This window comes from Papio anubis, chromosome 3 (genome assembly GCF_008728515.1).
Source record: "Papio anubis isolate 15944 chromosome 3, Panubis1.0, whole genome shotgun sequence".
NCBI classification, from domain to species: domain Eukaryota; kingdom Metazoa; phylum Chordata; class Mammalia; order Primates; family Cercopithecidae; genus Papio; species Papio anubis.
The window spans coordinates 131,993,851-132,015,331 of NC_044978.1; the positions used below are offsets into that span (position 1 = coordinate 131,993,851).

Genomic DNA, 21,481 nt, shown 5'->3' on the forward strand with positions numbered 1-21,481 from the left:
GACAGATCACCTGAGGTTGGGAGTTCGCGACCAGCATGGAGAAACCTCTTCTCTACCAAAAATACAAAATTAGCTGGGTGTGGTGGCTCATGCCTGTAATGGTGGCACACACCTGTAATCCCAGCTACTTGGGAGGCTGAGATAGGAGAATCAGTTGAACCCAGGAGGCGGAGGTTGTGGTGAGCCGAGATAGCGCCACTGCATTCCAGCCTGGGCAACAAGAGCGAAACTCCGTCTCAAAAAAAAAAAAAAAGGTAAACATGAACCTTGATTGGCTCTTGGACTGAAAAAGACACACAGTCATAAAAAACATTTTGAGGACAATTGTGGCAATCTGAATATACACAGTATATTAAATGATATTGTGGAATTATTGAGAATTTTCTTAGATGTGATCATTGCATTGTACATGAAAGTGAATGTTCTTACTCTTGAGAGAAGTATAATGAAATATTTAGGGATGAAGTGCCATGGTTTTTGTAATTTACTTTCCACTGGTTCAGAAAATACCGGCTGGGAGAGGAAATGTGAAGATGTAGGTTAGAGGTTACAAAGTAGCAGACATGGGGAATTAGCAAGTCTAGAGACCCAGTGTACAACATGAGGACGACTGTTAATAAAATTGTACAGTATTGGGGATTTCTGCTAAACGAGTAGATTTTAGCTGCTCTTGCCACACACATAAAAAAGGGTACCTATATGAGATGATGGGGGTACGTTAATTTGCTTCACTACAGAAGCCATTTTACTGCCTATATGTATCCCATAACATCATGTTGTATACCTTAAATGTACACAATAAAATTTCTTTTTAGCTTTTTGGAAAGTGGCGACTGAGTCTGCAGATGCTACCCCAGGAGTGGGAGCTATCATATCCCCTCCTCTTCCAATCCATGTTGCAACCAATAAAGGCTGTTTCTACAGTGTTAAAAAAAAAAAAAAAAATTCAATGGTAGGCTGTCATGAGGGGAAAAAACATTATTAAGAAGTCAGAAAAAAGGTATACAGAAAGAGAAGAAACTATGGGCAAAGCATATTATTCTTTTAATTTTTCTCAAGGTTTAAGAATGTTCCAAAAATTGGGAGAGGAGATAGAGCAGGGAGAATAGAAAAATGTACAATGAATAATGTCCATGAGATAGTGTCTCAGCCGTTGATATAAAAGTCTCAGAACAATTCCTTCATTATTCACCTCATAAGATCATAAAAAAGGCATTCATAAATTTTTATGAATAAAAAAATGTCAAGACCAATTTCCCACCACCTATGCATTCTTCAATAACCCTGTAGACACTCCCTTTGATGCAGGTCTTCTTTAGTGAGAGAATCTTTTCATCCCCTGCCCATGGCAATGATATGGCCTAACTGTGAATCAAAGTATTTTTCCTGGTTCCTGGCATGGCCTTTTCTCCTCTGCCACCCCCAATTTTTCAAGTTTCTGGTAACAATGGCTCCAAGTACTGTTTGATTGCAATTATAGCATAATGGCCAAGTTTCCACGGGATTCAGCTTTGTCAGTGGAGCAAGGCAGAGGCAAAGAACTATAATGAGCAATTCTGATATTGACCTGTACTGAGCTTGCAAAAAGGACCTTAAAAACCTATTTGCAAAGATTAAAGAAAAGGTTATTTTCTACTTCACAATTTCATAAGGTGGTTTTTTATACTTCTTCAATTTAGTAGCTCACTTACTGAAGCATAATTATATTTTCCACTCGAAACATCCAGAAAGCATGCATTCTCTAAAACGTTGCCAGTTGAACTTCAATATTATTTCGATGCACTCTCTTTGACTTATCTATTTTATTCTAAATTCCATAGTGACTCGTGTTTGACTAATCCAATGTGATTATTTTAATCCAGAGTGTAGATAGATATTGCATATTAGATCCAAATTTCTGATAATATTCCCCCAAAGATGCAAACACATAAGTCCCAGAGACCTATGTAGCTGAATCTGCTCTTCTAGTCACATTGAAAGAGCATAGATCAACAACCAGAAACAGCAAAGAGCGTTTGCCTCTGAGCCTCCACCAAAAAAATGCGGGGCAGACCTAAGGTGAAATCTAAAAGTAGGGTGCCAAAGGTGTCCTTAGTATTACCGACATCATTTATAATGTATCGAGGTTTCATTTTGAAGTTATTATTGAGTAAAAGAATAAAATTCTTGTAAGGACATGATACATCCAACTTTTTGAAGGTTGGGAGAAAGAGGGAGGGGAGGCCTTATCTAGGTACAGCTCAAATACTTGACTTTCCCATACATCATCTTCTTTATCATTCCAGACACAGGTGGTGGAGAGGAAGCAGAGCAGGTGCTGACGCCATGCAGAATGCAGCCAGGCTGGACTTTGCAGTGCCTCCTGAGACTCCTTGGGTGGTGGTGGGGGTCCAATAAATGATCCAAGTTCCAATCTCAGGAAACCAGAAGAAAAGCCAACCAACCATCACAGGCAGAAGAAGGCAGATAGTAAAGATATAAATGAAAACCAATTAAATTGAAAACAGGAAAGCAACAGAGGAAATTAAATAAAAGGCTGGTTTTTCTAAAAAATTAATAAAGTTGAAAATCTTCTAGCAAGATGGACACAGATAAAAAGAGAGAAGACACAAATCTTCAATATCAGGAATTAAACAGGGGAGATCACAACAGATCCTGCAGCCATTAAAGAGCTAATAAGAGAAGACTACTGTTATGAGGTGAATGTATTCCCCCCACCCAAAAAGAAATGTGGAAGTCCTAACCCCCAATATCTCAGAATGTGACCTTATTTGGAAACAGGGTCATTGCAGATGGAATTAGTTAAGATGAGGTCATCCAGGAGCAGGGTGGGCTCCTAATCCAGCATGATGATGTCGTTATAGGAAGAGGCCACCTGAGGACAGAGATACACAGGGAGAATGTCATGTGACAACGAAGGTAGAGGTTGGAGTTAGGTAGCTGCAAGCCAAGAAGTACTGCAGATTGCCAGCAGCCACCAGAGCTAGAAAGAGACAGGCAAGGATTCTCCCCATGGGTCTCGAGGGAGCATGGCCCTGCTGACTCCTTGATTTCAGGCCCTGGCCTCTAGAACTGTGAGACAATACATTTCTGTTGTTTTAACCCACCCTGTTTGTGGTACTCGTCACAGTAGCCCTGGAAATCTAATACACTATGAAAAACTTTATACTCATAAATTCAATGACTTAGAAGAAATCAACCAACCCCTTAAAAACCATAAACTATCAAAACTCAGTCAAGAGGAAGTTGATAACCTGAATAGCCTTATAAGTAGTAAAGAAATTCAATTCATAATTTAAAAGTTCCTAAAAAAGAAATCTCCATCTGGAAAATAGAAGAGAACATTCTCCAATACACTTTATGAGACCAGAATTACTCTGATATCAAAACCAAAGACAGCATCAAAAGAAAAAGAAAGAATAGCATAGATCAATATCTCTCACAAGTGTAGACACAAAAATGTTAGCAAATCAAATTCAACAATAGCAAGAATAATGCACCTCGATCAAGGGGGATTTACTTAGGTATGCAAGGTTTGTTTGATATTTAAAAATCAAACAATATATTTTATTATATCAAGAAGCTAAAGAATAAAAACCATGATAATATCAATAATGTGGCTAACGTATTTCACAAAATTCAACATCCATTCAAAATTTACCAAAAGACAGAAACAAAAACGCCCAGAAACTCTCAGGAACAGAAGGGAAGTTCTTCAGCCTCATAAAGAGCATTTAGGAAAATCTACAGCTAACATCATTCTTAAGGATGAATACTTAAGGCTGAATGCTTTTCCTCTAAGATTGGGAAAAAAGGCAAGAATGTCACCTCTTGGCCGGGCGCAGTCGCTCACGCCTGTAATCCCAGCACTTCGGGAGGCTGAGGTGGGCGGATCACAAGGTCAGGAGATCCAGACCATCCTAGCTAACACGGTGAAACCACATCTCTACTAAAAATACAAAAAATTAGCTGGGCGTGGTGGTGGGCGCCTGTAGTCCCAGCTACTTGGGAGGCCGAGGCAGGAGAATGGTGTGAACATGGGAGGCAGAGCTTGCAGGGAGCCGAGATCATGCCACTGTACTCCAGCCTGGGTGACAGAGCAAGACTCCATCTCAAAAAAAAAAAAAAAAAAAAGAATGTCACCTCTCATCACTCTTATTCATCATAGCACTATAAGTTGTATGAACTGTAATAAGGCAAGAAGAAGAATTAAAAGGCACACCGATTGGAGAAAAGAAAATGAAACTGTCTCTATTTTCAGATAACATGATTATGCAGAAAATTCTAAGAAACCTACAAAAACACTCCTAGAACTAAGAGTTCAGTAAGATTGCAGAATACAGATCAGCTCACAAACATCAACTGAATTCCTATATTCTAACAATGAACAAATGGAAACCAAAATCAAAAACATAATACCATTTATAATTGCTTCAAAGAAAATGAAATATGTAAGTGTCTGTCTAATAAAGCAGTGACCTTTTTGGCACCAGGGACCCATTTCATAGAAGACAACTTTTCCACGGACTGGCAGGAGGTAGAGTGGGGAGGATGGTTTGGGGATGAAACTGCTCCACCTCAGATCATCAGGCATTAGATTCTCATAAGGAACATGCAACCTTGATCCCTTGCATGAGCAGTTCACAACAGGGTTTGTGTTCCTATGAGAATCTAATGCCACTGATCTGACAGGAGGTGGAGCTCAGGTGGTAATGCCTGCTCGCCCACCACTCACCTCTTGCTGTGTGGCCCAGTTCCTAACAGTCCGCAGACCAGTACTGGTTTGTGGCCCAGGGGTTGGAGACCCCAGTAATAAAGCATGTACAGAATCTGTATGAAGAAAGCTACAAAATGCTGATTATAAAAAAGAAGACCTAAATACCTGGGGAGACACAACATGTTCACAGATTGGAAGGCTCAACATATAAACAGGTCAGTTCTCCCTAAATTGATCTGTAGGTTTAACACAATTGTTATCCAAAAATCATCAGCATTTTTCGTAGACATAGAGAAACTTATTTTAAAATTTATATGGGAAGGTAAAGGCTTTAAGAATAACCAAAACAATTTTGAAAAGGAATAATAAATCACTGTTTATGATTTTAAGGCTTACAATGTAGCTACAGTAATCAAGAAAGGGTGGTACTGGCAGGAGAATGGAAACATAGATCTATGGAACAGACTGGAGAACCCAGAAATATACCTACATAAACATGCCCAATTGTTTTTGACAAAAGAAGGAAAATAATCTTATAAAGAAGAAGAGATTGTCTTTGCAATAAACAGTGTTGGAGCAATTGAATATCCATAGGCAAAAACAAAAACAAAACCCTAACCTCACACTTTGTACAAATATTAACTCAAACTGGATCAGAGACTTAAATGTAAAATATAAAACTATAAAGCTTCTAGAAATAAAATAGTAGAAAATACTCAGACTTAGGACTAGGCAAATAGTTCTTAGACTTCATACCAAAGGAATAATCCATAAAAAGAAAGTTATAAATCAGACTTCATAAAAATTTAAACCTTTGTTCTGTGAAACTTCCCACAAAAAGGATGAACAGACAAATTACAAACAGGAGAAAATACTTGCAAACCACACATCCTGCAAAGAACTTTTATCTAGAATATAAAGGTCTACGCACTAACTACTTATAGTGCAGAATCCACAAGTTAAAGGGCTTAGACTCACAAGACTGTCCTCATTTCAGACATCAGTCCTCACCAGTCCTGGGTCTCCAGGGTACCCATAACTGATGTCCAACTTGGCTACACATTCAGGGGTTTCTATGACCTCCTTTCAGGTTTAATACTCTGCTGAAAACAACTAAAAAAAAACTCAGAAAAACATTTACTCATGTTTACCCATGATACAGTTTGGCTGTGTCCCCACCCAGATGCCATCTTGAGTTGTAGTTCCCATAATCCCCATGTGTCATGGGAGGAACACAGTGGGAGGTTATTGAATCATGGGGGCGGTTACCCCCATGCTGTTCTCATGATAGTGAGTGGGTTCTCCAGAGATCCGATTTATTTATTTATTTATTTATTTATTTATTTATTTATAGATCGAGTTTCGCTGTTGTTGCCTAGGCTGGAGTGCAGTGGCACAATCTCGACTCATTGCAACCTCCACCTCCCAGGTTCAAGCGATTCTCCTGCCTCAGCCTTCCTAAGTTGCTGGGATTACAGGCATGCGCCACCACGCCCAGCTAATTTTGCATTTTTAGTAGAGACAGGGTTTCTCCATGTTGGTCAGCTGGTCTCGAACTCCCAACCTCAGATGATCCGCCCGCCTCTGCCTCCCAAAGTGTTGGGATTACAGGCGTGAGCCACCACACCTGGATGATCTGATGGTTTTATAAAAGGCATTTCCCGCCCTTTGCTCTGCAGTTCTTGCTGTTGCCGTGTGAAGAAGGATGTGTTTGCTTCCCCTTCTGCCATGATTGTATGTTTCCTGGGGCCTCCACAGCCATGCTGAACTGTGAATCAACTAAACCTCTTTCCTTTATAAATTGCCCAGTCTCAGGTATGTCTTTATTAGCAGCATGAGAACGGACTAATACAACCAGCTTATTATAAAAGGTACAACTGAGGAATAGCCAAATGACATAGATGCATTAGGCAAGGTATGAGGAAAGAGGGGTGTGCAGAGCTTCCATGCTCTTTCTGAGTGTATTACCCTCCCAACACCTTGATTTGTTCACCAACCTGGAAGCTTCCTGAAATCTATGCTTTAGGAGTTTTTAATAGAGGTTTTATTGCACAGATATGATTGATTATACCATTGGTCATTGGTGATTGAACCCAGTCTCTAGCCCCTCTCCCCTTTCCAGAGGTCAGGGAGAGGGACTAAAAGTTTCAACCCTCATAACCATGGTTTGCTCTTTCTGGTTACCAGCCCCTGTCCTGAAGTTATCCAGGGACCCTGGCCACCAGTCATCTTACTAGCAAACAAAAGATACCTGCCACTCAGGACAGTAAAGTGTTTTACGAGCTGTATACCTGGAACCAAGGACAAAGATGAAATATATTTTTTACTAAACCACAATAAAGAATTCTCAAAAGTCAAAATTTAAAAATCAAACAATCCAGTTAGGGAATGGACAATAGACATGTCCTGACATTTTAACCAAAGAGGACACGCAGATGGGAAATACACACATGAAGAGATGCTCAACATCCTTAGCCATTAGAGAAAAGCATGTTAAAATCGCAATAGCATATCACTACGACACACCTATCAGAATGACTAAAACTAAAATTAGTGACAACATCAAATGCTGGCAAGGATGTGGAGAAACTGATCATTCATACAGCTGGTAGGAATGTAATATAGCATAACGACTCTGGAAAATACGTTGGCATTTTTTTTTAACTTAAACAGACTTACTTATGATCCACAAATTGCGCTTTTGGCTATATATCCTAGGGAAATGAAAACTTATTTATTTTCATACAGAAATCTGTATATGTTTAGAGCAGCTTTATCTGTAATAGTCCAAAACTGGAACTACCCAAATGTACTTCAATGGGCAAATGCTTGAACAAACTGTAGTGCTGTATGCATTCTATGGAATACTCAGCAACAAAAAGTAATAAACTACTGATACACACAACTTGGATGAACCTTGAGGAAATTATGCTGAGTGGAGAAAACCAACTATAAAAGGACACATAGTGCAAGAATTCATTCATATAACATTTGTGAAATAATGTAATTATAGAGATGGAGAACAGATTAGTGGTTGTCAGAGATTAGAGATGGAGGAGATGAAACAGTGTGGCTATAAAGTTGTAACATGAGGTAGTTTTGTGGTGATGATACCTTTAAGTATTTTGATGGTGGTGACAGTTATGCAAAGCTACACGTGATAAAACTGCATAGAGCTATGCACACATGCTATAACTGAAATCTGAGAAAGCTCTATGGATTGTACTGACATCAATTTTCTGGTCCCGATATTGCACCTGGTTTTGTAAGATGTTAACACTGAGGAAGCGTTGGTGTAGGGTACACAGGACCTCCCTGTATATTTCTTGGTACCTTCCTGTAAATCTATAGTTATTTCAAAGTAAAAAGTTTAATTACAAAAAAGATACATAACTAATCTCCCATCATACCGCCTTTTCTAACTTTCACTAAAATGCCCATGAAGACAGAGAATAAAGATGAAGATTTATACCAACGAATCATCTGAGTATGTCCTAATTTCTCCTAACTATAAGACAAAAAAGTGTACACAGATTTTTCCTCCAGATTTCCCCAGATTTTGCTTAAGGTAAAAGAAATCAAGAAACAGGAAGAGGAGGGAGAAAAGAAAAAAGAGGAGGATAAAGAGAAGACGCAGGAAGAGGAGGTGAGAGAGGGAACAAAAGAAAGAGAGTCAGGGGTGATGTCATGCCTATAGTCCTAGCTACTCAGGAGGCTGAGGCAAGAAGATCCTGTGAGCCCAGGAGGTCAAGGCTTCAGTGAGCTATGACCGCACCACTGCATTCCAACCTCAGAAACAGAGTGAGACCATGTCTCAAGAAAAAAAAAAAAAAAAAAGAGGAGAGAAGATAAAACCACTTCATACCTGCCCACTGTCTGATGGCTAACTCAAAGATGAAGAACGTGTGCCAACAAGAAAGGGTTGCAGTAATTCCTCCATCTTCCATTAACGATCTGAAAGACAGTAATGTTCTGTACTGTACCCTTTCCCTGATATCTTTATTTATCAGAGCAGAGATGCCAAATCCCAGAAAACAGTTGAGCAGGAAATAGAGAAGGAAATAAGCCTACGTAAAATTCTGAAAATTAATTTTCTTGCAGATAAACCAATATATGTGGATTAGAGATAAAAATAACCCTGGTAGCAGTATGCACAAGGATTTTACACACATATTTTTGGTTTTATTTTATTTTATTTTAGACAGAGTTGCTCCGTCACCCAGGCTGGAGTGCAATAGTGCGATCTCGGCTCACTGCAACCTCTGCCTCCTGGGTTCAAGTGATTCTCCCGCCTCAGCCTCCCAAGTAGCTGGGACCACAGGTGCGTGCCCCCACACCCGGCTAATTTTTGTATTTTTTTTAGTAGAGACAGGGTTTCGCCATGTTGGTCAGACTAGTTTCAAAATCCTGACCTCAGGTGATCCACCCACCTCGGCCTCCCAAACTGCTGGGATTACAGGCGTGAGCCACCGCACCCAGCCTACACACACACTTTATGTTGACAAATTCTTTCTTTACTGGGACATTAGAAAATTACATGTCAAAGAATGCTTAAAGATATCCATTAATAGAATTTAACAGAGGCTATATAGCTTGCAAATATGAAGGACAAAATAAAGAAAATGGTACATAAAGCGAAACTAAATCATTGAATAACAAGAACATATTTTTAAAGAGAAAACACTGAAATAACAGAATGATGAAAGAAATCAATTGTAACAACAAATATAAATAGACGAAGCCTCTGCATTAAGACAAAGATTCACATAATGGAAAATAATAATAATAGATCCTACATCATTTTTTGTTTCACTTTGGTTTAGGTGTTTTCCTTACAAATAAATTAAAACATTTTTAAAGATTTGCAACATTATTGTCAAATAAGAAGTAAAATGTAAAAACAAATAGCAGAAATGAAACAAAGAATTTATTCCACATTGTTAAAGATCCAATAAAGATATAAATATCATAAACCACTATGCACCAAATGAAAGACCAACAAAATATTATAAAGCAAAAACTATTACAACCACAATGAATAATAAAAACATACAAAGAGTGAAAATTTTTAACTGATTAGATGGAATAACTTAGATTCACTTAGAAAATTGGTGACATACTTAGCTGAATAGTTTCCCAAGGAGGCGTACAAGACAGATCAGCCTTTAGACTAGTTTGGTCCTACTACAGAGGCATTGTCCTTCTGAGTATTCTCCTCAACACCTCATATAGTATAAGTTTTCTCCCCCTCAGATGACAAAAACTTGAGAAATTTCTTGGTCTACGTGAACATCAGGAATTTTTCCACCTGCTTCTTTCCGGTAGTTCTTTCCCTTGCCTCAGATGGGTTCCCCAAACGCATGCTCTGAAAACTCAAGGGAGACTCTCTGGAGGTAGCCGGAGCTCTTTCTCTGTGCCAATACTCTTTTTTCTAGCTCTTTGTGAATTCTGTCCACTTTGATTTTCCCCAAATTCTCAACAAACTCTGTCTTCTCAATTGAGTGAGACTTGTAGCTTGGAATCTCTCTCTAGGGAATCAGTGGGGAAACCATAGGGTTTACTTCCTTTGTTTATCTTCTTTGAAAAATTACTGTTTATGGTCCCTGTTGTCCTATGTTTGAGAACCATCCTTTATAAATTTTGTCTGTATTTTTTTTAAGTAAGAGGGTAAATCTGTCCCTGTTGCTCCATCAGAGCCAGGAACAGAAATCCATTAAAAATAATTTTGACTTTAAAAAAGAATGAAAAATATAAAATAAAATACATGACCATGGAAAAATGAAAAGTGAGCTGGCAGAATTCACAGGAGGAATTAAAGATTTTAAATAAATAATTAGGAAAAGAAAAGCCACATTTAAAACCACAAAATCATGAATGGTACAATAATATGAAGGTCAAGATTTATAAAAATCCTATTAAAAATAAAAATAGAAAATGACAAAAAGAGAAATTAGAAAGGAGATAATACAGAAACATGACACAGTAGCTCAATATATGCATAATAGGTATTGCTAAATTTACAGAATTAATGAAACAGCAGATTATTTGAAATTATAAAAAAAGAAAACCTTGTTAAAATAAGTGAAAATTTGAATTTGCTGATTAAATATGCACAATACCTCCTAGGTAAATAATTATGCTGAACAATCAACAGAAAGATGTATCTGAGAGCAGGATAACAATAATGAAAGTAGTAACAATAATTTCACTAAACAGACATAACTTTTGGGCCAAAAAATACTACTAATAAAATAAAGTCATCTACTCAGCCTGAGAGAAAAACAATGGGTTTAATCTGACCTCCTACTTTTCCCATAAAAACATTTAATGGCAGAGGAAAGCAGAGGAATATTTAGAAAATCCTAAAGAGAAGGAGAAAAGATTGAGCCAAAAATATAATGCCCAATCCATTCGTTTTATGTCTATGGTAACAAAAAGGCTTTCTTAATTTTGAACAGATTTGGGGAATAATGAAGCTTTAATGGGTTGTTCTTTGAAAAAAAAAAAAACAAAAAAAAATACCACCTAATAAAAAATCTACTCAAGAAGGATTAAATCAAGAGAAAAAAATTCAAGGAAGAAAAATTCATGTTTGTAAAGTACTAGTAGTAACTAACTATTGGGTACTGTGTTCAGGACCTGGATGACAGGATCTTTCACACCCCAGATCTCAGCATCACACAATATACCCAGGTAACAAACCTGCACATGTACCTCTGAGTCTAAAATAAAAGTTGAAAAAAAAAAGAGAAAACTAGCTTTATTTTTAACGGTTTGCTTTGATATAACAGTGGTGTGTAACTCAGTACAAACATTGAAGGTGAACAGAAAACTCATGAATTTTGATTATAGGAACTGTGGAATATTCTATATATATCTGAAACGTATAGTTACTTGTTTTAGGATATCCATAATAAAACGCTTTCATGTGGTTTTCTGGGTCATTGTTTTCAGGAATAAGCTTGGTGTATAATATTGAATGCTCTTGGAAGTTGGAACTGCATATTTTCTCTTTTATCTCTGTAAATTAAACAATATTAGGAACTATCTTCTATAAAACAGAAATTTAACAAATGTGTTAATGACTCTATAAAGATAATATGCTTTTAAAAAAGTACTGGTAGTGAACAATGAAAAATTAAAATATATAAAATAAGTTATATTTACTGTTGTACAACAAAATAAAAGTTTATAGACTTTGGCAATGTAACAGATATTTATTTTAAAAGGTGTTTGTTGGTAAAAAGTTTACATTTGCTAATATCCTTATCTTTAGAAGAAAGGTCAAAGGCTATTGTTTTAGTCCGTTCTCACACTGCTATAAACATACTATCCAAGACTGGGTAACTTATAAAGAGGTTTAATTCATTGGGCACATGTACCCTAGAACTTAAAGTATAATAAAAAAAAAAAAAAAAAAGAGGTTTAATTGACTCACAGTCAAGGACCTTCTTCACGTGGTGGCAGGAGAGAGAAGTGAGGATGCAGGAAAAACTGCCATTTATAAAACCATCAGATCTCATGAGAATTCACTCACTGTCACAAGAACAGCATGGGGGAAACTGCCTCCATAATTCAACCACCTCCCTCCCTTGACATGTGGGGATTACAATTGGTGATAATATTTGAGTGGAGACACAGAGCCAAACTATATCAGCTACTGAAAAAAGTTGATAAATTTAAAAAAAAAAAAACCTGAAGATAAGCCGCAGACTAAGAGACAATATTTGCAAAAGACCTATCTGATAAAGGATTGTGATTCAAAATACACGAAGAACCCTTAAAATTCAATAAGAAAATAAGCCACCCGACTGAAAAATAGGCCCCAAAGACTTACCAGGCAGGTAGATACCATGACCACAAGGGTAGTTTTTCCTAGGGCAAGGCTTCCCTAGTCCACTGAAGACTTGCTGATCCCTGTGATTTCTCCAAATGTGGGAAACTCAGCTGCGTAATTTGTGGTAGTAGCATACTGCAGTCATGCTTTTCCCTGGTAAATAAAAGGAAAAAAAATGAGCCAACAACCTGAACAGACATCTCACCAAAGAAGATATACAGATGGCAACTGAGCATATGAAAAGTGCCCCACATATATGTCATTAAGGAACTGCAAATTAAAACAATGAGATCCAACTGCCTGCCCATTAGAATGGCCAAAATCCAAAACACTGATAATGCTACTGCTGTTGAGGATGTGGAAAAAGAACTCTTATTTATTGCTGGTGGGAATGCTGTAAATAATATTACAAAGACATATGTACCTGTATGTTCACTGCAGCACTATTTATAATAGCAAAGACATAGAATCAATCTAGGTGCCCATCAATGATGGATTGGATTTTTTAAAACATGGTACACATACACTATGGAATACTATGCAGCTATGAAAAAAAACAAAATCATCTCCTTTGCAGCAACATGGATGCAGCTGGAGGCCATTATCCTAAAAAACAAATTAACATAGGAACTGAAAACCAAATACCACATGTTCTCACTTTTAAATGGGAGCTAACCATTGGCTGCCCATGCATAAAGATGGCAACAATAGACAGTGGGGAATACAAGAGGAGGGAGGGAGGGAAAGGGGCAAGGGCAAAGTCGAAATTTTTTTTTTAATTAATTTATTTTTTTTATTATTATTATACTTTAAGTTCTAGGGTACATGTGCATAATGTGCAGGTTTGTTACATATGTATACTTGTGCCATGTTGCTGTGCTGCACCCATCAACTCGTCAGCACCCATCAACTCATCATTTACATCAGGTATAACTCCCAATGCAATCCCTCCTCCCTACCCCCTCCGCATAATAGGCCCCGGTGTGCGATGTTCCCCTTCCTGAGTCCAAGTGATCTCATTGTTCAATTCCCACCTATGAGTGAGAACATGCAGTGTTTGGTTTTCTGTTCTTGCGATAGTTTGCTGAGGATAATGGTTTCCAGCTGCACCCATGACCCTACAAAGGACAGGTACTCATCCTTCTTTATGGCTGCATAGTATTCCATGGTGTATATGTGCCACATTTTCTTAATCCAGTCTGTCACTGATGGACATTTGGGTTGATTCCAAGTCTTTGCTATTGTGAATAGTGCCGCAATAAACATACGTGTGCATGTGTCTTTATAGCAGCATGATTTATAATCCAAAGTCGAAATTTTTAAAAAAATTTTTTTAAAAGGATATTTTTTGGTTCATGGATTCCAGGGGTGGATCTAGCTTCAATCAGTGCTAACTCAGTGGCTCAAATGATGTCCTGAGAACCTGGTCTTTCTCTGTCTCTTTGCTCTGCTCTCTTAAAACACAGATTCCTAGGACCTAGCTGAGACATAACGAATCAGAATCCCTAGAAGTTAGACTCCAGAATCTTCATTTCAAATAAAACAAAATAAAAAAACCTTCCCAGAAGAATGTCATACAGCTCTTATTGGTTAAATGTTTTATCCACGTATAGCAAGCTAGTTACAAGCTTCTTGCAGGCATAAACAACTTCTTTAGCATCCTAATCATATCTAAGATTGTACAAAGTGGACATAAAACAGGTACTCTGAAAAGTCTGGTAGATCTGGGAATGCTGGAAGCCTCATTCATGTTGGCATCAAAAGGTATTTGAAAAAAAAATTCTGATAAGCTTTGGAAAAATCTGGGCTATTGAAAATTGGATTTAAAGTTTTTTAAAAAACAACTATACCCAAAGGGTATTAGTGAATAAACTAGAGTTGATGAAGAGAAGAGCCTCACACAGTATTTCAAAGAACTCCATTCTTGGCCCCACATTGTTCAAAATTCTTTTGAACCTGGATAAAAATTTAGATAATAAATATCATATCTGCATCTGACAAAACCAGGAGATGGCACATAATAAAAATGTATTTCATAATGTTCTTGAATAGCATGGCCACCCAAACATTAGTTCAATTTTAGTATTGTTCCAGTATCCACGTTATAAATATTTTTTGTATCTCTAGTGTTGGTGCCATTTTTCCCCTGGGCATCAACATTTTGGCTGCCAGCTTGTCTGGACTTACATCTTTACAACTCTAAATCTGGTGGGAAGAAAAGCTTTTCTTTTCCAACAACTGGAAAAAAAATTTCTGGCCTAATCTTTTTTAACAGAACAGGATAACATACTTGTGAAATACCATTCACAGGGGCCAAGGGGACAGGATGCTGATTGGCCAAGCCTGAGTTCCACAGTCACCACTTGGGAGCTAGCGGTGGTGTCAGCCACACCTGAGACACACATAGGCTAAGAATGGCAGCTGGGGTGGGAGGGTGTGGCTGTCCCCAAGAAAACGCACTAGAAAGTGGACTGGCTGCCAAGCAGCTAAATGATGGATTCAATAAGCCAGGGTCCCTGCTCTCCAGGAGCTTATGTGCCACTCAGGAAGATGTTTATGTGAACAGATACTTTCAGTATAAGGTGGCAAATGTTGGAATAAAGGTTTACAGGGTAGAGAGGCATGTAAATTCAGGCTAGGGGTCAAGATTGTGTCTATGGAAGGTTCCAGGGAGAGACGAAGTCTGAGTCTAGAAAGATTCCTAAGTTTTTATGGGTAGAGAAGTTGAGAATGATCTAAGGATGTTTCCAGGCAGTTTAACTATAAGATTTGATCCTGTTGAAGTTGGGAATCATGTCTTATCTTTGTCACTCTGGAATGCAACACAGTGCCTGGCATGTAGTGGACACTCAGTAAATGTTTATAAATGTATTAATATTCCTTCATTAGTCCTCAACAAAAATCCCGTGGGGGATTTATAAGATGGGTATTTAACCTCATTATCCACAGAAGGAAATTGAGATAGAGAGATTAGGTCATTAAAATCACGGTGCTTGCCAATTATGGTGCCAAGATAACCCCCACAGAGACAGGGATGTATGCAGGTCAATCCAAACCAAAATCTAGTCATGAAGAAGGCCATAAATTCTAGCTTTATGTTATTAAAGCAGCAAAATGAGAAACAAAGTAAAGTCAAAATCTTACTGTGGTTAGCAGTTCTTCTCACAAAGCCCAAAACACCAGATTTTCTTCTAATGATTTCAGATGTCAAGTGGTAAAAACTGATTTTACAATGTTCTTGAGTAAATAAGTACTGGGGAAAAAAATGAGGAGGAAACATGTTTGTTTGGGTAAATTGCTAAGCAACACCACACATGCCAGAAACTCCTTTTGGATTTCCTTTCGAGGTGGAGACCGCGAAACCAACGGGTACTTCAGTTCGTGTCTGTTTCATTAGTTCACACTGGAAAAGAAAAGCCAAACAGGCAATTCTAATAATACAAGAGTCAGAGGTGTGGAGGCCACTAATATTAAATCAGACTAAAGTGCTTAAGGTTGCCTTTTAAAACGGCCCATTCCAGAGTCCACGGTGGCACTAAGACTGAGGTAGGATTTGTGCAGCGTGTCCAGGAAGATCTAGCACACTGATGAAAAAAAAAAAAAAGAAAACAGCAGCCAGGCCATGTTATCTATCCCACTTGATAGTTCCAGACCCTGCAGACGATGGAAGTTTGTAATGTGACAACAGGATTGTGGCAATGAGATGAAAAAAAACTTGGTGCATGTCACTTATTTAATAATGGAAAACTTCTTATGAGAAGTAATGTCTTCAGATGGATATTAAAGGAAGGAATTCTGTGGGTAGGGAGAGAAATTTACAGCCTCAGGGCCTGCTTGAGCAAAAGCTGGGCACTCTAAAGGGGAGAAACAAATTAACATAAAAGCACAAAAGGGAACCTTAGTAAGCCAGAAGGAATGAATAAGTATTTGAACAGGAAATCCATGAGATGGCTGGTGCTGGGTTTATGAAACTTAAGATTGAAATTAATATTGAAACTCCAAAATGTAAGATTCAGGGTGCAATGAACCAAATGCTATTTAAGTGGTATTATACACAAATTGCTGTGAATTTTTAATGATTACATTTCTTGCAATAATTTGTAAAGAAAATTTTGGGTAAGCACACATATAACTCTGAATTATGTATGTGCAGACACATTTCCAATCAATTTGAATTCTTTTAAGGGTGAGGATATAGTTTCAGGAAGAAGATTCCAGATTTTGTTTTAAATAGGAACTGACACTGTAGAAAGAAAAAAAAAGGCCTATTTATGATATCATTAACTATAGATAGTCTGTATTCCTTAATATGCATCTGAGGCTTCCCATGATCTGGCCCTACCTACCTTCCCTACCCATGCCAGCCTGGGCAATCTCTCTTCTGAATCCCCTCAAACCCTGTAAAATATAAGCTCACCTCTATTAGAGCTTGGCTTTTCCCCTATTTAATGAATTGCCATCTCTCCTAGTATTGTGCCTGGCATATAGTAGGTGCTTAGTAAGTATTTGTCATGGAAGCCTCTAGGATGGGCATGGAGCCCTCACAGCCTCACAGAAACTCACAGCCTAGCTGAAACAAAGATAACCACAAAAACAATTATAATAGATGAAAACAGTTATCATAGTTAAGATATAAGAGCTAAGACTAGTTCTAACACTATTAGCACGTACATGTCAGATGGTGGTGTTCCACATGCTATGGTCTGGGTGTTTGTGTTCCCCCATAATTCATACATTGAAATCCTAACCTTCAAAGTGATGGTATAAGGAGGCAGGACCTCTGAGAGGTGATTACATCATGGGGGTGGAGCCCTCACAAATGGGATTAGTGCCCTTAGAGAAGAAGTTCAAGGGAGCTCTTTTGCCCCTTCTACCATAAGACACGGCTAGGAGGTGCAGCCTGTGAACCAGAAAGTGGACCCTCACCAGACAACAAATCGGCTGGTAGCATGATCTTGGACCATCCAGCTTCCAGAACTGTGAGAAATAAAGGTTCACTGTTTATAAGCCACCCAGTATATGGTATTTTTTATAGCAGCCCGAATGGACTAAAACACATGTATTAATCCACCTAATCCTCAAAACAACCCTATGAGGTAGGCATTATCATTATCCTCATTTTTGGACGCACAAGGCGATGAAGTGACTTGCCCAAGGTCACACAGCTAGGAAGTAGGGAGCAAAATCGGAATCCAGGCAGTCTGGTTCCAGGGTCCTTACCACGAATTAGTGACTGCAGGCACAAGCACAGAGTAAGTGTGACTCAAAGACCACTGAAGTTTCTTCTAAGTCTGGGATTCCAGATGATTGCTTCACTAGGGCTAACAGTGAAGTATAGAAATATGGGGGAAATATTTATGAAACCTCTTCCATTTGGAACACACTGGTGCTGCCCAAACTTTGGATGCCTGATATTCCCCTGTGAAGATTCAGAATTTCAGGACTGGAATCCGGAAGATTCTGAGTCAATAAGGTTGGAACGGGGACCCAGTATCTATATTTTTAGCAAGTGCTCCAAGTGATGCTGGAGATCTTCTGATCACAGTTTGAAAACACTGTACTAGGCCTATTCTCCAGAGGACCCTTTGGCTCAGATTCTGCGTTCTCTTTCCAGGCCTGGCTCTCCTCTATTGGAATGTGTCTGTAATAATCCTTTGACTCCGCAGTGCTGGTGGTGCTATTCAGGGCATCTTCAGCTTTAGAAGTTCCTTGGATGACAGGCACCATAACCCTTAACCCACTTGGTAATCTCTCATTTTTGGTCTGTCTCCTCTTGAGGGCCAGGGCCGTATCATACCCCACTCTACATGCCCAGATCTTAATTCAGGGCACAGGAAATGTCTTCAGAATGAACAGATGAATAGCATGAGCCAGGGCTGTACTCCAGACCCACCAGTCTTGCCTTTGAGAAGCTCACAGTTAAGAGAAGAACATGAATGTCTAAATTAACAAACTGCAGGATCAGGTAATAGGTAGCCATATCTACCTAAATATTAGCAGCATGTTATGTGTGCCTAGGGAACAAATGAATAATTTGCTACGGGGGATGGACGGCATGGGAGGCCATGCTAGAGGAGTAGATTAAGAGCTGTTATAGCTAAATTGTGTCCTCCCCAAAATTTGTGTTGAAGTCCTAACCCCCAGTACCTCAGAACATGACCATACTTGGAGATGGGGTCTTTACAGAAGTAATGAAGTGAAAACAAGGTCATGAGGGTAGGCCTTAATCCAATATGATGTATAAGAATAGACAATTAGGACACAGACGCATACGGAAGAGGGTAGAGGGCGTGAGGACACAGAAGCGGGGCCATCTGCAAGCCAAGGAGAGAGGCCTCAGAAGAAACCAGCCCTGCCAACACCTCCTGAGAAAATACCTTTTTTTCTTTTCTTTTTATTTCCTTCCTTCCTTCCTGTTTTTCTTTCTTTCTCTCTTTCTTCTCTCTCTCTCTTTCTCTCTTTCTTTCTCTATGAGACAGAGTCTCACTCTGTCTCCTAAGTGCAGTGGCCCGATCTCCGCTCACTACATCCTCTGCTTCCCGGGCTCAAGCGATCCTCCCACCTCAGCCTTCTAAGTAGCTGGGACCAAAGCCATACGCCACAAAGCCTGGCTAATTTTTGTATTTTTTGTAGAGACGGGGTGAGAAAATAAATTTCTGTTAAGCCACCCAGTCTCTGGTACTTTGTTATGGCAGCCCTAACAAACAAATACAGGAGCAGAATACGAGAATTTACTAAATCAAACAACGGAAATTAAATTTTATCCTTTAAGCTGCCAGAAGCCCACAGAGGTGTCTAAGCATCAACGTGACAAATAAGCAGCTTTGATTCCGCAATATAACCTGGAAATAGTGAGGACACCGACGTGGAGAATAGAGATGGAGTCGACAGAGATCAATTGTTCTAATGTGCAATAATGCAAGACATAAGATCAAGCCAGCAGGAGTGAGAAACAGCGATCATATCAGAGAGATATTTGTGGGACAAAAGTAACAAGAAGATGAGGTGTAAGCGGTGGAGGGTAAACGGCGAGCCTTCCCATGAAGAAGAGTGGCCTGGGAAGTGAAGAGGACAGCGAAGCCCCAACCCCCACCTGGGGATACGGGAAGGAAGTGAAGCAGGTTCCAGAGAAGGGGACAAGATAATGGCTTAGGGTAGGATAAGTTTCAGACAATTGCAGAGCATCACGTTAGATGTGTTCAGAAGAGTGGAAACAAAGTCCTGTGCCTAGGCCCTCATGCAGGATTCTGTTGCTATAAGTCAGTGCTGGCCGCGGGGAGACCGAAGATCACGGTGGAGGCACCAGCGATCCGAGAGTCCTAAGAGGAATCCCTGGGTCCCCACAATGTGTGGAGGGAGAAGCCAACCAAAGATCAAGAAAGCATCTCCAAACCAGCGGAATCAGGGACAGGAGGCCCGTCAAATGCACAGCAAGTCAGCCTTGGTAGTTTGCAAATGAAAAGATTTCTTTGCCCCGCTGGAGACTTCAGCTCAGGCTGGATGTCGCTAATTCACACCATCTCACCAAAAGGTTCTTTCCCTGCACTTTGGTAAATCGAGGCAGAAGTGGCTAGTGGTTAACGGGCACCCAACAGTTTTCTCGGCGTCGGGCAGGCAGCGACAGCTCCAGGAGCCCTTTCCCTGCAGGCGGGCGGGCGGGTGAGCGGGCGGGTCAGCAACTCCCGCCCTTCCCAGGCCTTCCCGGGAATGGAATGTAGGCGCCCGCGCCCGGGCTCCGGTTCCACTTGGAACGCGGGCCCGGGAGCCGCAGGGCAAGCGCGCAGACCGCGGGGGCGGCTCCCGCGCACCTCCCCCCTCAGCGCGCCGCGGCCGATGGGCGAGGCGGGGCGAGGCCAGAGGGAGGCGGGCCGAGGAGGCGGGAGAGGGTACGCGGGACCGCGGGTAGGTCGGGGGCGGGGAGCAGGAGGCGGCGGGCGCCGCGAAGAAAGGAACATGGCTCCTGAGGCGCACAGCGCCGAGCGCGGCGCCGGGCACCCGTGCGCCGGACGCCAGTGACCGCGATGGTGAACTCCAGCCGCGTGCAGCCTCAGCAGCCCGGGGACGCCAAGCGGCCGCCCGCGCCCCGCGCGCCGGACCCGGGCCGGCTGATGGCGGGCTGCGCGGCCGTGGGCGCCAGCCTCGCCGCCCCCGGCGGCCTCCGCGACCAGCGGGGCCTGGAGATCGAGATGCAGCGCATCCGGCAGGCGGCTGCGCGGGACCCCCCGGCCGGAGCCTCGGCCTCCCCTTCTCCTCCGCTCTCGTCGTGCTCCCGGCAGGCGTGGAGCCGCGATAACCCCGGCTTCGAGGCCGAGGAGGAGGAGGAGGAGGAGGTGGAAGGGGAAGAAGGCGGAATGGTGGTGGAGATGGACGTAGAGTGGCGCCCGGGCAGCCGGAGGTCGGCGGCCTCCTCGGCCGTGAGCTCCGCAGGCGCGCGGGGCCGGGGGCTTGGGGGCTACCACAGCGCGGGCCACCCGAGCGGGAGGCGGCGCCGACGAGAGGACCAGGGCCCGCCGTGCCCCAGCCCGGCCGGCGGTGGGGACCCGCTGCATCGCCACCTCCCCCTGGACGGGCAGGCGCCCCGAGTGGCCTGGGCGGAGAGGCTGGTTCGCGGGCTGCGAGGTAAGAGGGCGCGACCCGCAGCTACCAATGCACAAACCTGAACGGCCGGCGCCAGCCGGGGCAGTCTCCCGCGGCGGCCGCTCCCGGGGTTCCATCTCGCATCCCCTCTGCGTTGCGCCTCCCTTGGAAGCGCATTCCCCACCTCCGCTAATCCTGCCCTATTTCCGGTACCCAGCGCGGAATTCCACTGCGCTCTTGTTGGTGCACATTTATTGAATACCTCCTTCTTTAGGATATGTCACCATAGTCTTTTTTTAACTGAAAATTAGTGAAAGCCTAATTAGAGTGAAAGAGTACATCTGGGTTTT

At 41.1% G+C, this 21,481-nt stretch overlaps 1 protein-coding gene, 1 long non-coding RNA gene and 1 other non-coding gene across 4 annotated transcripts in view; 2 read left to right on the top strand and 1 right to left on the bottom strand.

The window, feature by feature from the left end:
• Positions 1-232: 232 nt before the first annotated feature.
• LOC108586009 lies at positions 233-21,317 on the bottom strand. Of its 2 annotated transcripts, none has more exons than XR_001902658.3 (3): positions 21,211-21,317; positions 12,555-12,707; positions 233-2,875 (listed from the first exon to the last, which is right to left on the bottom strand). It is a non-coding gene; the product is annotated as an uncharacterized LOC108586009 (long non-coding RNA). The 2 variants fall into 2 exon arrangements; XR_001902657.3 differs by lacking the exon at positions 233-2,875 and adding an exon at positions 8,583-8,671.
• Positions 12,547-12,710, top strand: LOC116274333. Its single transcript, XR_004182959.1, has one exon. It is a non-coding gene; the product is annotated as a U1 spliceosomal RNA (small nuclear RNA).
• The window catches only part of PKD2 (polycystin 2, transient receptor potential cation channel), a 71,133-nt gene continuing 70,128 nt past the window's right edge, over positions 20,477-21,481 (top strand). Inside the window, exon 1 of the mRNA XM_003898943.5 lies at positions 20,477-21,173. Within this exon, the coding sequence (XP_003898992.1) occupies positions 20,576-21,173 (598 nt within the window). The 5' untranslated portion in view covers positions 20,477-20,575. The remainder of the gene's footprint in view (positions 21,174-21,481) is intronic.